The sequence below is a fragment of the Esox lucius genome, chromosome 17 (genome assembly GCF_011004845.1).
Source record: "Esox lucius isolate fEsoLuc1 chromosome 17, fEsoLuc1.pri, whole genome shotgun sequence".
Taxonomy (NCBI): Eukaryota; Metazoa; Chordata; class Actinopteri; order Esociformes; family Esocidae; genus Esox; species Esox lucius.
In genome coordinates this window covers 37713994-37728085 of record NC_047585.1, presented here as the reverse complement: position 1 = coordinate 37728085, position 14092 = coordinate 37713994, and the positions used below count along the sequence as shown (strand labels likewise).

General features: G+C 45.0%; 1 protein-coding gene across 1 annotated transcript in view; it reads left to right on the top strand.

The window, feature by feature from the left end:
- The window catches only part of bsnb (bassoon (presynaptic cytomatrix protein) b), a 102861-nt gene extending 88985 nt beyond the window's left edge, over positions 1 to 13876 (top strand). Inside the window, exons 6-13 of the mRNA XM_034287431.1 lie at positions 1006 to 3130; positions 3545 to 4491; positions 4629 to 4740; positions 4948 to 5103; positions 6950 to 7005; positions 7149 to 7263; positions 7830 to 8071; positions 10143 to 13876. Of these exons, the coding sequence (XP_034143322.1) occupies positions 1006 to 3130; positions 3545 to 4491; positions 4629 to 4740; positions 4948 to 5103; positions 6950 to 6990 (3381 nt within the window). The 3' untranslated portion in view covers positions 6991 to 7005; positions 7149 to 7263; positions 7830 to 8071; positions 10143 to 13876. The remainder of the gene's footprint in view (positions 1 to 1005; positions 3131 to 3544; positions 4492 to 4628; positions 4741 to 4947; positions 5104 to 6949; positions 7006 to 7148; positions 7264 to 7829; positions 8072 to 10142) is intronic.
- Positions 13877 to 14092: the final 216 nt, after the last annotated feature.

Sequence of the window (14092 nt, the reverse complement as noted above, 5' to 3'; positions counted from 1 at the left end):
TCAGGAGAGCAGCTGTCCATGCCAGGCAACAGGCATGCTTCGACACTACATATATTGTACAATCCACTACTTCACTCTCTTCAAAGCTAATGCAGATATCACCTTATTATTTCTTCTTTGCCTTTTCTATTTGTACTTTATCTCTCTCTCACACACACACACGTACGTACACACACACACACTCCTCCCTCCGACATCATCCCTCTTTCTCTGTGATGCTATCCTTGTTATATCTGGCAAAGCCTGTAGGAATACCAGAGGGAGACACAATGTGGAGACATGCTGGTGCTAGCCTGCTGTCTTCCGGCATGTTAGCAGCTGGTCAAAGTAAAGTCAGATCCTTCTGTGCTCAGTGCAAGAGCTGGCCGAGGAACAGGCACACATGAGAGGATTTTTTCTTACACACTGTGTATATTTCTTGTTTTATTTGTGCTAACCACACGTTAACATTTGAAAAAATGGCGTTCTCCTGGATATTAATTGCATTCACCATAGGTCTCCACGCCTCCTAAAATGTAAGTAGAAAGACTAAATCTTGCTCTGTTTTAGTGTTTTTCTTGATGTCGACATATGCTTTTTAGGTAAGTGATAAGGTGAAAGGATTTTTTTTTATTCATTTGAAATGTTTTAGGACAGAAATAGGTTTGTAATCTATCACAAGCTCTAAGATTTGAATATTGATTATGTATTCTCAAATTTGCTTCTATTTTTCCAATTCTCTCTCTTTTCCCATAGAAAGTGAATGTTGTTTGTAAGGTGTTAATCAACCAAAGTTGTTTAAACATTTAATTAAAAATGTTTACCTAAATAGATGCAACACTGTTCTAAAAATGTTTGTGTTTCTTAATTTAACTATAAATAAATTAAAACCTAATCAAGGTTTTTCAAACAAGAATATGACATTTCAAAAGCACTATAGTGCAATTAGCCAGATTCCCACGCAGGCATACTGTTCATTATAATGTGAGTGTTGTCCTGATTGTGTTTCATTGCCTCTCTCTCCAGATGGCCTCCCTGCAGCAGCAGCAGCAGAACTCCCTGATGAGAAAGGTAAAGAGGACCCTGCCTAGCCCGCCTCCAGAGGAGAGCCCTCTCCCAATTGTCACCCCAGCCATGTCCCACATGTACACACCAGGGATGCAGCCCCAGAGGGTGCTGCCCAGGCCCGCCCAGGGGGTCACCAAGGCCGGCCTGCTGAGCGAGCTGAAGGCAGTGGAGCAGGAGTCTACCAAACTCCGCAAGCAACAGCAGGAGCTGGAGGAGGAGGAGAAAGAGATTGACGCCAAGCTGCGGTACCTTGAGCTGGGCATCCATCAGCGCAAGGAGACCCTGGTGAAGGAGCGAGAGAGGAGGGAGCTGGCCTACATGCGCTGCATGGGTGACGCCCGGGACTACATGTCGGACACCGAGCTCAACAACCTGAGGATGGTGGCAGCCACAGGGACGTTTGACGGTAATGGTTTACTGACAAGGCCCAGCACTGCGCCTCTGAGTCAGTTCACGAACGACCTCAACGCGGCTTCCCAGTACCCACCCACCTCCTCCTACATGGCCTATCAATACCCACAGGGGCAACCCACGCCCATGCAGCAGCCAACTGCTGCTTATCAACAGATTGGTTTCCAGCCTCCTCAGTACCCGTCGGCCTCTCAGCCCCAGCCAGGAACCTTCCAGCCCCACCCACCCCAAGGGCCAAGTTACCAGACCCCGTCAGGGTACCCAGCTCCGGGGGGCTACGGCCAGCCTTCCTACCAGACAGACCTGGGCATCCAGCAGCACATCCACCAGGGTTTCCAGCCACCCAATCCCTCTATCCCTGGTCAGAACCTCCCCTACCCAGGCCAGAGTCCTTACCCCGGGCCGGGAATGTCCTACCAGCCCCAGGCTGAGATCCTCACCATTCACCAGAGGCCTCGGCAGACCTCACTGGCTGACCTGGAGCAGAAGCTGCCCACCAACTATGAGGTGATCAGCAACCCTGCTGTGTCAGTGGCCACATCGGCTCCGGACACTGGCTTTGGCTCAGTCTATGCCTCCAACACCATGCCCAATGCCTATGGGCAGTACCGCCCTCCAGAGCCAGGCTTGACCCATGGAGTGGACAGCCCCACATCGGCCTACACTGCAGATGGCATGTACACCTCCAACCTGGAGCAGAACATCCCCAGGAACTACGTAATGATTGACGACATTAGTGAGCTGACCAAAGAAAACACAGGACCTCCTGTTGATGCTCTGGGGCACCCTGTTGCCGGACGTTATGGTGAGAACGGCTCGGCACGCCAGACTGGCTACGGCAGTGAGCCTGTCGACCCATACATGCCTTCAGGCACCACGGGATACCATCAGCAGGGTGCTGTGGATCCCCGGACCAGCACCACTTTTGGTGGTGGAGGATCATCCTACTACTACGATGACTACAATAAACACCCCAGTGCAACACGACCAGGAGGCCCGGGGTCTCAGAAACACCCATCCAAAAATTTGGCACCCGCCGTCGTCTCCTCTGGCAAGCGCAGCAAGCATAGGAAGCAGGGCATGGAGCAGAAGATCTCCAAGTTCTCCCCCATCGAGGAGGCGCGGGACGTGGAGTCCGACCTGGCCTCTTATACCATGACCACTTCCACTGGAGGCAGCTGTACCATGGTGTCACGATCTGGTGGGAAGAAGAGCGGCTATGACCAGCAGAAGTACTATGGTGGCCAGCCGGGAAGTCGGGAAGCCCTGGAAGAGGAGGAGCGGATGTATGGCTCGGGGAGGTCTCGGTCTACGGGCTACGGGATGGACAAGATCTCCTCTCGGGACTCCTCGGGTTACAGGAGCAAGTCGTATGAGAGGGACGCCATGGAGCGGTCTCAGAGAGGCAGCCGCGGTGGACGGCCTGGCTTGCGTTCCCAGAACTCAGAGGAGGAGAGCCCCATCAGCCCCGTGGGAAAGCCTGTGGGGATCGGACGAGGCGGCACTGGGGTACCAGGGGACCCTCATGATGTGAGGAACCAGTACGGCTCCAGCCACTCTCTGCCGGATGTCCAGGACCACCACATAAAGGACCTTCCCAGGAGCCATGTGTACAAGCCTGATGACCCATACCTTGTAGACGATCAGCACTGTGCCGTGTCGGACAGTGAAGGTAACTGGTGCTGAATGCCACTAACTACCTGACCTTCTCCATCTCTCCATCATTTGCTGGAAAGAGTCTGCATGCCTTCAAAGAGTGGCTTGACGGCTCAATCTGTTTTGTCACTGCTGAAAGGCCTGAATGTTGTGGCCAATGCATGAAACCACAAATGCCTATGGGTTTTTCGTCTTTCTTTTTTTGCATGTTGAATATTTTGTTTTGTTTTTTGGTGTTTTGGTATTTTACAAATATTTTTTCATGATTTTTGTTTGCTCTAAAAGACTGCATGTTTTTTGTTTTTATTTTGGGGCCATCTTTGAGCCTGTCGTCTGCATGGCTTCATTTCCATATGCATGCCTCACCTCTTCTCCACGCATTATGAAACAAATAGAAACTGACTGATGGTCCTCTTTATTGCCCGAAAAGCGTATCATCTGGGTCAGGAGGAGACAGACTGGTTTGAGAAGCCGAGGGAGGCTCGCTCCAACCGCTCCCGACACCATGGAAGTGCTGGCCATGTCTCCACTGGTCGACAACAGACCAGTGCCAACGTGAAGCATACCTATCATGACTATGACGAGCCTCCCGAGGAGCAGGACCTGTGGCCTCAGGATGAATACACCAGCCAACCTCGCCACTCATCCACATCCTCATCCCGTGACCACCGTGGTCACCATGGTAGCAGCAGTTCAGGGAGGCACTCCTCTTCTCGCAACTCTGGCGAGGAACCTCGGTCGTCCAGTCGATCTTCTAGAACACACCCCAAGGAACCATCCGCACGCTCTGAGGGCCGTGGATCCTCTTCCACCCAAAAGAGGGGGAGCTCGGACCCCCGTTCCTCCCGGGAAGGCTACCGGGACCGGGACTCTGGGGACTATTCCTCCCGTGACCCGGCCTCCAGCCACCACCGAGAGGGCACTGGGGGCAGGGGACAGAGGCCGCCAGGTACCTCCTCCAGGAGACAGGAAGCAGTTTCTTCTGCTGGCGCCAAGCCGGCCCAGGGCCAGCAGCCCCAGGGTGGTCAAGGCGGGCCCCAGCAACAGGGCCCGCGTTCCAGTGTGGGTCAGCCGGCCCAGCAGCCGGTCCAGCAGCAGTCTGCACAGCAGCAGCAGCAGCAGCAGCAGCAGCAGCAGCAGCAGCAGCAGCAGCAACGTGCCCAGCAGCCGCCCCTGCAGCAGAGTCAACCTCCTCAGACCACGTCTGGGGGGCCTCAGTCCACACCAGGCTCCACAGGGCCAGGAGCCACGGCAGGATCGGGGACAGGGCTAGCGGGACCAGGAGCTGCTCAGCAGCAGGCTAAACCTGGACCGGCTACGACACAAGGCCGGCAGCCAGGAGCCGGACCCACCGGAGGCCAGCCACCAACCACAGCCGTGAGTAGACCTGAGATTGAGTTTGGCATTACAAGATTCCTGTTGTTCATCATAAAAAATTATTTTACTTTTCGGCTGCTGTTGGCCAGCTACACAGTAATGATTTTGGTACCCTCTCTCTACCTGTTGCGCGACAGGCGACTCCCACACCTGCAACAGCCCTTGGGGGGATAAAGCCTGCAGCAGCAATTGGGGGGGCCGCAGCAGCACAGCCACCGAAGACAGCCACACCCCCACTCACTGGCATTGGTGAGACTCCTCCCTCCCAGTTGCACATTGCGTGAACAGAGGACTGAATTTAGACTCCCAGACCCAGAATGAAATACTGCTCAAATAAAGATTCACACAATACTCAAATACATCATTTTACACTGTACAACCCAAAACAGAATGACCTACCAATAGCGGCATACCGTCTTTATACCGTCTTACAGTGCTGTTGTTGTAACTCTGCAGGCTCTAAAGCAGGCCCCCCGGGAGGTATAGGCAGCAGACCTGGTGGAATTGGGAGTGCAGCAGCTGGCCAGCCCCCTGCGGACGGCGGCAACGTTCTCACTAATATCCTGGGGGGAGCAGGAGGGGCGGCCGAGCAGGCAGGGAAGCTGGGAGATGGTAAGGCGCTAAGTATCTGAATGCTGCACTGAAATATAGCCAAGTTGACCAATTGCTTAATCAGCGTTATTCTTTGAATTGGACAGATTTTTGTAGGACGAGAAATCGAGCTTGTTTTCCGCTCTACAAACTTTGCTCACTGTGGGCTGAATTTATTGAAAAAAATACAAACTCATGTCTGCTTTCACTGGGACAAGGCCAACTTAACCAGAACAGTGGGTGACTGTTGCAATCTCCTTGACATCACGTTCTGTTATTAATGGTCATATTAAAACCTGTATTTTGTGAAGACTGTGAAGAACTCATTGGTCTACAGTTAAAATTGATTAATATTTTTTTGTCACAGTAGTATGTAGATCAGTCAGTTGTTCTTCCTCATCATTGATTGCACTCACCTGGTGTCCCAGGCCTAAATAAGTCACTGATTAGGGGGTTGCAATAATGAAATGTAGTGTAACTGGCTTTCAGGGTCAGATTTGAATCCCACTCTTCTCTAGAAACTTTTTTTAGAATCTTTTTTTATTGGATGTGTCAGACTTTTTTCAGAAGTGTTCTTACTAAACCAAAGGTTATTAACAAACTGTTTGGCCAGAAAAACAAATAAGTACCTCAGTTTCACTTAGTGTTCTGTGGAACACACAAGTGTTCCTGGTTTTAATATACAATGCACACAGGCTTTAAAAAACATCTAAAGGAACAGTGTACCATTACTTTAACAATGGCAAATGTGCATATAGGGAACAACTTGATAAAGTGATAAAATAAATGTGTCTAAATGGGGTCACATTGCACTCCCTCAGATGGCTTGGGCAAAGCTAACTTAGGTGACACACTGACAAATGTGACTTAATTGTTGGAATAGCAATGTGATGAAAGGAGAGTGATGATGTGGCAATTGTTACAATGAGAGAGGTATAATTAAAATTTTAATAAATTGTTATGAAAAAATATTCAAATGAAAAGAGAGAAAAGTTGAAATGTTGCCCAAACGTGAATAAAAAAAAGCTTCTTGCAGAATAATAAATAGCAATATTAGTACAAACTATTTATATAATGCTCTTCAATGCCCCGACGTCACGTTACAAAAAACCAAGGTTCGGACTAAACAGAAGAAAAGTAAAACAAGAGAAAGACTGAAAGCTTGATTGTGTGGGGGTATACCTAAATGACGGATTTTGTGAAAAGATGGTGAGACTGAACGATGGTGAGGGAGTCAGACTCACGGATGGCTTGGGGTAGGGAATTCCAGAGCATAGGAGACACCTGAGAGAATGCCCTAAAGAATGCATGCGTTTTGGCAAGCAGGACTACATGTTTCATCAGCTATATGCACTAATGTTCACCGAACCTCACAATCCTTATACATTAATTGTATGTAAAATTACCAAACTCTACTTTGTTGAATCTGAATACTATTCGGGAGAAAATATATTTTTTTAAACATAAAAAGTTGTGATTGTCTGAAACACTTACTGTAACTGGGTTCCAGCAAGGCAGCTGCAATAGGATAGTGAGTTTGCTCAATAATATGGGATTGAGGTTAATTAAACATACAATACTATAGCAAGCAGCTGTAAAAAGGATTCAGAATCGGCTTTACATTTGATCAACACAAGTTAATAAAACTCACTATCCTTTCGCAGCTGGTTGCCAAAATGATATAGAAATGTATTTAGTGTAATGGCGCAGTTAGTGTTAGACAACATTTAAGGACAGAATACACAACATCTTTAGAAAGATCCTTTATTTGCAGAACACTTTCTACAGAACACCATGTGAATGTAAATATAGTGAACATTCTTCCTTCTGTCCTCTCTTCATTCCAATGTCTTTCTCTTTTGCCCAGCTATTTCTGGCCTTGGCAAGAAGTTCACATCATTTTGGTGAACGAAAGAGAGGAGGGTAAATACAAAGTTATCTTTCTTCTTTGATATACCAGTCTCATGGTCCGCAACCGGAATTAAGTTCAATTTGTTGACCCTGGCACGTTAGTTGTGCGTTGTGGATGTGCCATGTGTGAAGAAGAGCTTGGGTTTGTCTTGCAGGGATAGCAGGGAGTCTCCGTACTGGAAAAACCTATGAAACTGTTTACGGCATTTTACACATTTCACAATCACAACGGAGCGAAGGAGGAGGGCAGAGGAGTGGGAGGAGAAGGTGGTGGGTACCTCTTCATTTTCCTCTTTATATTCTCATGATGTACGTTAATGAAATATTGAAAGAGCTTTAATATTATTTTATAACGACAACAGACCTAATCTCCCCGCAAAGTCTGAACGTTCTTTCTTCTTCTTCTTTTTTGCTTAAGCGCACTGCAACACAGGGCACAGGGGCTGCATTCTCAATGGCGCTCTATAACCTAGGGCGGAACCACACGGGTCTAGTGAGAAGTAGTGCACTAGCTAGAAAATGGGGTTGCATTTGGGATGTAGTCTTCACACTGTGGCAGCAACGGACTCTGTCCCACACTGTGATGGATGAAGTGTTGTATCAGCTGGATATTTGCATAGATTAACATAGATCCATGTCAGGCATAATGTAGGTGCATGAGTGAACTGATGACTCATTAAGTACAGGGGCTGAATATTCTGTCCACCTGCTGGTTACATTTCGTGCTCTTTTTTTACCCCCTCATTTACTTTTTTCTGTTACTCTCTTTCTCCCTCTCTCCCTTTGTCGCTCTTTTTTATTCCCCCCTTCTATTTTCTTTCACCCCACGTTACCAGTAATCAGGGCTGAAATCAAAGGATGTCTGGTCAGCATTGAACTCCCCAGTCATGAGCACACAACATGAGGGGAATTAGGATTAGAATGGGTGGATGCCTGGTCAGCACTGGCTGGGATCCCTGACATGATCAGAAGATTGAAGAAGATTGAAGAGATGACAAGTGGATGGATGTCATGTCAAAGTGGGGGTCCCGAGCATGAGCAAAAGATTAAAGAGGGACTTCTGCTGCTTCTGCTGGCTGTAAGTGGAGACATTATTCCAGAGCATGTCTTAACTGTTGGTGTTTATGCACTGATACCGTTAATATGTCAGTTTTGTCCCGCTGGAGAGCTTGTTAGAATACAAAAGGTGGAACCCAGGTTAAGGTCCAGTATAATACAGGTTTGTGTCCAGAGTTTAGAGCCTAGGATAGAGCCAAGAGTTCATAGGTTGGAGTTCAATGATCTAAAGGTTAGAGTCCAGAGATTAAATGCCAAAGATTAGAGCACAAAAATTAGAGTTAAGTGGTTAGCACTCAGAAGTTTTAGCACACAGATTAGAGGCCAAGAAATTCAGAAGATTGAGCCCAGAGGTTAGAGCCTAGTCTTTAGAGTCCACGATAGAGCCAGAGATTAGAGCCCAGGTGTTAAGGCCCAGAGGTTAGAGTCCACAGGTTAAAGGCCAAAGAATAGAGCTCAGGGGTTAAAATCCAGAGGGGATTATTGGAATAGAAAGCTGCCAACCAGCCTTTTTTTGTAGTTGTATACTCCTCACATCCTGTTTGCTTCTTGTCTCCTTCTCAAAGCCCCTTCACTTTTTCATCCAATGGGGCTTAACAAGGTGGCGAAATGACACAAGGAACTGACTATTGAGAAAGGCTGTCTTGGGAGGTGTTGGACAGGCCTTGTGATCTGTTTTAATAAGTTGTAGAGTGATGGTGGGTGTGTCAATGTCAATGTCAACTTTATTTATGAAGCACATTTCAAACAACTGTCTTTGACCAAAGTGCTGTACAGGACAAAATAACAAAGTATACAAAATACATGAAATGTACAGATAAAAAATTACATAGATACGCATAAGACACAGACAAAATAGCGGCACAGACATTTGATGCCATCTCAGCTATGATTAAAAGCCAGAGTAAAAAGGTGCGTCTTTAGCAATGACTTGGCATACTACTGTACTGCCACAGACCCACTTGTGTTCGGAGGTATAGCGAAACTAGTTTATATGACAAAGGTCACAAGAGCAAAGCTAAGCAAATTATGATTAACCTTTCTTAAGAGTCATATTGCAGAGTATGAATTTATTGCCCTATTTCAGAGCTCTGAAAATGACTTTGTCAAACTGAAAATGTATTATTATAGAAAGAATGGTTCCCTGGTATTAGGGTGTGGAATTGGTTCCCATGGTAATTAGAGTCTGGCATTAGACTTTTGGCCACTGTATTACCTTCCATTCTGCGTGGTCTCTGGCTCAATGATTTAAGGGAATTAAATAAAAAACAGTGGTTCTTTTTCATTCTCTGTCTTTGTCTCATTCTTTCTGTCTCTTTGTCTCTTTTCATTTCTGTCTTACTCTTTCTGTGCCATTCTTTCAATCTCTCAATCTTTCTCTCCATCCTTCAATCTTTCCCTCTTTCCCTTGTGTTCTCTCTATCTCTCTTTTTCACCTTCTGTTTCTAAGGCAGTAATTCTCAAAACTGTCATTGGATTTAACTAACTCACCTGATTCAACCAGTCAAAGGCTTAATTACTTGTCGGCAGGTTGATTCAGGCGTGCTCTCTATGAAACATATAATACATGAAGCTGTTAGGAGGAGAGGTTTGAGAACAACTGTACCACTCCACGGAACAATGCTAAGCCATGTGTTGGAAATCAGAATGAAATTAGTTCCTTATCAGAATGAGATGAGACCATTCAATGATTTACATTTCAGCCATTACTATAAGCCTGACCTGCCCCATTGAGATTTCACTGCCACCTGTGGCCTGTGCACACAGATTCTTGTCCATGCAGCGGTACAGTACCACAGCTCTCCTCTGCCCCCTTCAGGTCATATTAGGTCCTGAAATAGTTCGGTACTCAACAAACACATTGTACAGCCTGTGCCTGTGTACTGTTTGTCACATTACTCAAATGTCTTTGAAATATTGGTTCCTGATGTACCACAGAGAATAGATCCAGTGTGTATAGTTGTCAACACCTGTGGAATTTCCATACAAGATTTCAGGAAAATCAGGGAATTCAGCTAATGTGTTTTTGCATGACCAGTCATTAGTAGAAATGGCTTGCAGAGAGACAATAACATTTGTCCTATATCTTTCAGATGCGCTGGTTAATTGCCAGCAAGAGCCCCCCTTAAAGACACCGCAGGAGAGTGAATGAGACGGAGAGTGAAGAGAGAAAGAATACACAACACCGTCTGTCTCACCTCCCTGCCTGTCTGCCTGCTTGCTGAGAGGGAAACCACCTGATTCAGGAACAGAACAGGGAGCTGCCGCTCACGCCGTGGGGCTGGCTTCAGCATCCTCCGGCTGAATGGGGGGACAACACATGAAGCCGGGTGATGCTTCGTCTTCACCTGAATCCCTGTCCTCTTTGTGAGGCCATCACGTATCTTCTGAGGAAGCTCTCTTTTATCCTCCAGAGTGTATTGGGGAAACGTCGCTCCGTCTGACGGTTGTCCACATCTGACCAGAATCTGCTCCGCCCAACTCCCAAATCACGCCCCACTCCCTATTTCAGTGCGTTGCTTTTTCCATGGGCCCATTGGCCTCTGGTGAAAGAGTTGCACACTATTTGGGGAATAGGGTGCCATTTGGGACACGCACATTGAGAGGAGTACACATCTGACCAGAATTCTTAATCCTTCCACAGGTCTGTGCTCGGAGGGCCTAATTACTATCACCATTATTATACAGTGGAGGAAGTAGATAGATGTACACAGCTCATAGGTTTTACTAGTACCAAAGAGACTTCTTCGCCAACTCTCTGACTACTACGCTGAAGGAGGCGAGACGGTACCACGGAGACAGACAAAAAAAACAAAGAAACAATGTCCCTGTTATTAACCCCTTGAATGCTTGGTTTTTATGATCTCTACATTCCAGTATAGGGGACGACGACCCTTTGGTTGAATGTGTTTTTATTTCTTCTCCACCTGTCGTTATGATGTCTACCGAACGCAACGTGTACATGCGGATGTTGGAATGCACGCACAATAATAATAATAAAAAAAGACGATCATATCTTATTAACACTTTTTCACCACCACGTCCAGACAAGGGGCCGCCAGACCTTACCAGACATTACTAGATTCATTGTATAGAGACAGGGGGAGGAGCTACCGGTGTGCCCACCAATAATAGAGTGTAGGATCCACACAGGAGAGAGGACCAATCAGTAAGCAAGCAAGCGTGGCCACTGCTGTCTTTTAGCCATCGCAAAGCCATCACTTGTCAATCCCAGTGCACTTTGGGACTTTGTGGTTTCTTTTTCTTTTTTTTATTTATATGTTAATTTATTTTAATCCTGTTTAGTTTCTTATAATTTTTTGCCTGATATCTTTCTGAAAAGAAGAGCCTTATTCGTACATATTTTTTACTTGTATACCTCATAAGTTTTGAAACCATCATATCATACCTTTCTTAATTTTTTTTTTTTTCAGAACTGTATACTACTGTATGTACATAGACCGATGTATATCACTGATAATGTAAATTATTCATTTGTCTGTTCATGCATTTATATTTATGTGACTTCAGTTTTTATGGTTTATGTTTTTGTTTGGTAAATTGTATGTATATTTTAATGGTCTATTGTTTTGTTATTTATTATCTTGCATTTGAATAATTTGCTGGTTCATTTTTAAAAGCAATAGCATGCAGAAAAAGATATTCAGCACAATGGTGTTACTGTTGTTTAAAGTTGTGGTTGGGAATATCTGAAACATGTTAAAAACAGTAAATATGTCTGAGAGAGTTGCTAGCCATACATACACACCTGAATCTAAGTTTACGCCCACACATACACACAACTGCACCGTGACACACTCACACACAAAAACACACATACATATGCAGGAGTGGTCTGAAGCAATCATCATTTCAAATGTTCTATGCAATGATTCATTTTGAAACCGGAAAAGACTCCCAAAAAAGTTCAACCATGATGACCAATGTTACTCATAAGAATCCAACGATATTGTGAAATGAAAATCATCAAAAAACGGCAATGAACATTTGTACTCAGCTACTGTATGGACTGAATATAGAACTATTGAATCTAGACTTGTTTTTTCTTTTTATGGCATGTTTATTAGTACCCCATCACTCCCCGTATGGGGGACTTGTTGCCAAAGGGTTAATCGTGTAGACTGTCAGTCACGAATGTCCACCTTTGTGTTACTTGGAGCATGGGTTTGCTTGGCTTCGTCCGGATGTTTGTACGCCCTCATTCAGTCTTGGTGTGTGTGGCTTGACCAGGCCCCCACAGTGCCGTGGAGGGTCCTGCTTACAGTGACCGTCCAGTCTGTTCTTCTATACAAACTTTTCATGCAGTGGGTCAAAAATGATTTTTTTTTTTGTTAAATGTCGGTCAGTGTGTTTTAACCTGAAGGATGGAGGGTTTGTTTCAGGTTTCCGATTGGTTGATAAGACGTCAAACCAGTAGAACTGTTACATATATGTTTCGTTGCACATTGGCATGAAATCATGTGGTCATAGATGATGACTGAAATAACCTGAACGACTTTGAGGCCACTAAGAACAACATACCAAGGTGTCATTGGTAGTTGGAGGGAGAATGGGTATGGTATATATCTTAATGGTATATATCTTAACCTCCATTTAAATCATGCAATTCATTTCAGAGCGAGTGAAAAGTTCACTTACGCTGACATTTTGATTCATCCCTACATGAACAACAGCAGGTCTAGAAACCAGTCTGCGGTCTACTGAACCTTCCATATCGATTCATCCCTACATGAACAACAGCAGGTCTAGAACCCAGTCTGTGGTCTACTGACCCTTCCATATCTTAATCTGGGGAGGGGGGCCATACAGTATTGTCAATCAGGTCAGAGGGACTCAATCTGCTGCTGACCCCAAGCCAGTCATTCTCTCATATCAGGGCATGTTATAATGAAAGCACAAGCCTGACTGGTAGGTTTTTCACTATACTGTATGTAAAGAGACCAATAGGAAATGTGTTATTGAAAAAGTCAATAATCTCACAGCGTTAATATGAATGAGAGTGGGTAGTATGAATCTACACAGACGGACCTTGGTGGTGGTTAGGTATAGATATCTGCATGCTCACCAACTTTACAGAGAAGTTATGGTCGATAAGAGAAGAAGTGCATGAGACCAAACAGCCTTCACTGACTAAAGCCAACCAGATGGACAGGCAGACAGACAGACAGACAGACACACATTCTCACTGTATATACAGATGGATTCTTCTGTACAGCGTTTGAGTTCATAGTACGGCCGTCTTGTGCAACCCAGCGCCGTACTTGCTGCCAACATTTGTGCTTTTGTGTATAAAATAATATTTATTATGATTAAATATTATTATCCTGATTATTATTATAATGATGAAACAAAGCATTGTGTATGTGGCTGGCTCGTATTGACTGTTGGCAACAGTGAAACAACTGTGTAGAGTTTCTATACATATTGTGTTTGTAAAACATGAAGAAATATCTACATGGCAAAAGTTTATCCAGGCATTCTATTGTCATTCTTTCAGGAGGTTTCAAAATTGACGAGACATCATCATATGTTAACAAAAAAGTGATTGAAATAAAAAGGAAAAAGCAAAGAAAACACAACAAAAAATCCAGAAAAAGTCTATCTCAAGTCATTCACTGTTGTAAGTGCAATGGGCGAAATGTCAGTCGTGTATCCATTGTGAAACCTTGTGTTCTATTCAGTGTATTCCTGTAAACAGATAGAGTAACATTTTGGTGCATCATGTCATGTAATGTGATTAATGAAAATAATGACCCTGCAATTTGTTTCAAATAAGGACAAAGAATAAAGAGAAAATTAAACATTGCTCTCCTCTTTGTGGACTGTTGACTGAGTACTGATAACTGACTAAACGACTACTGACCACCTAATTGCAAACTGATTGAAATATTACTGACTAACTAATAAATGCCTGGTGGACTGACAACGCAGGTAAAGATTTTTGGCTTACAGACTGACTACTTACTGACCACTGATTGACTATTGGCATCTGTCCACTAATGGAAAGTCTACTGACTAACTG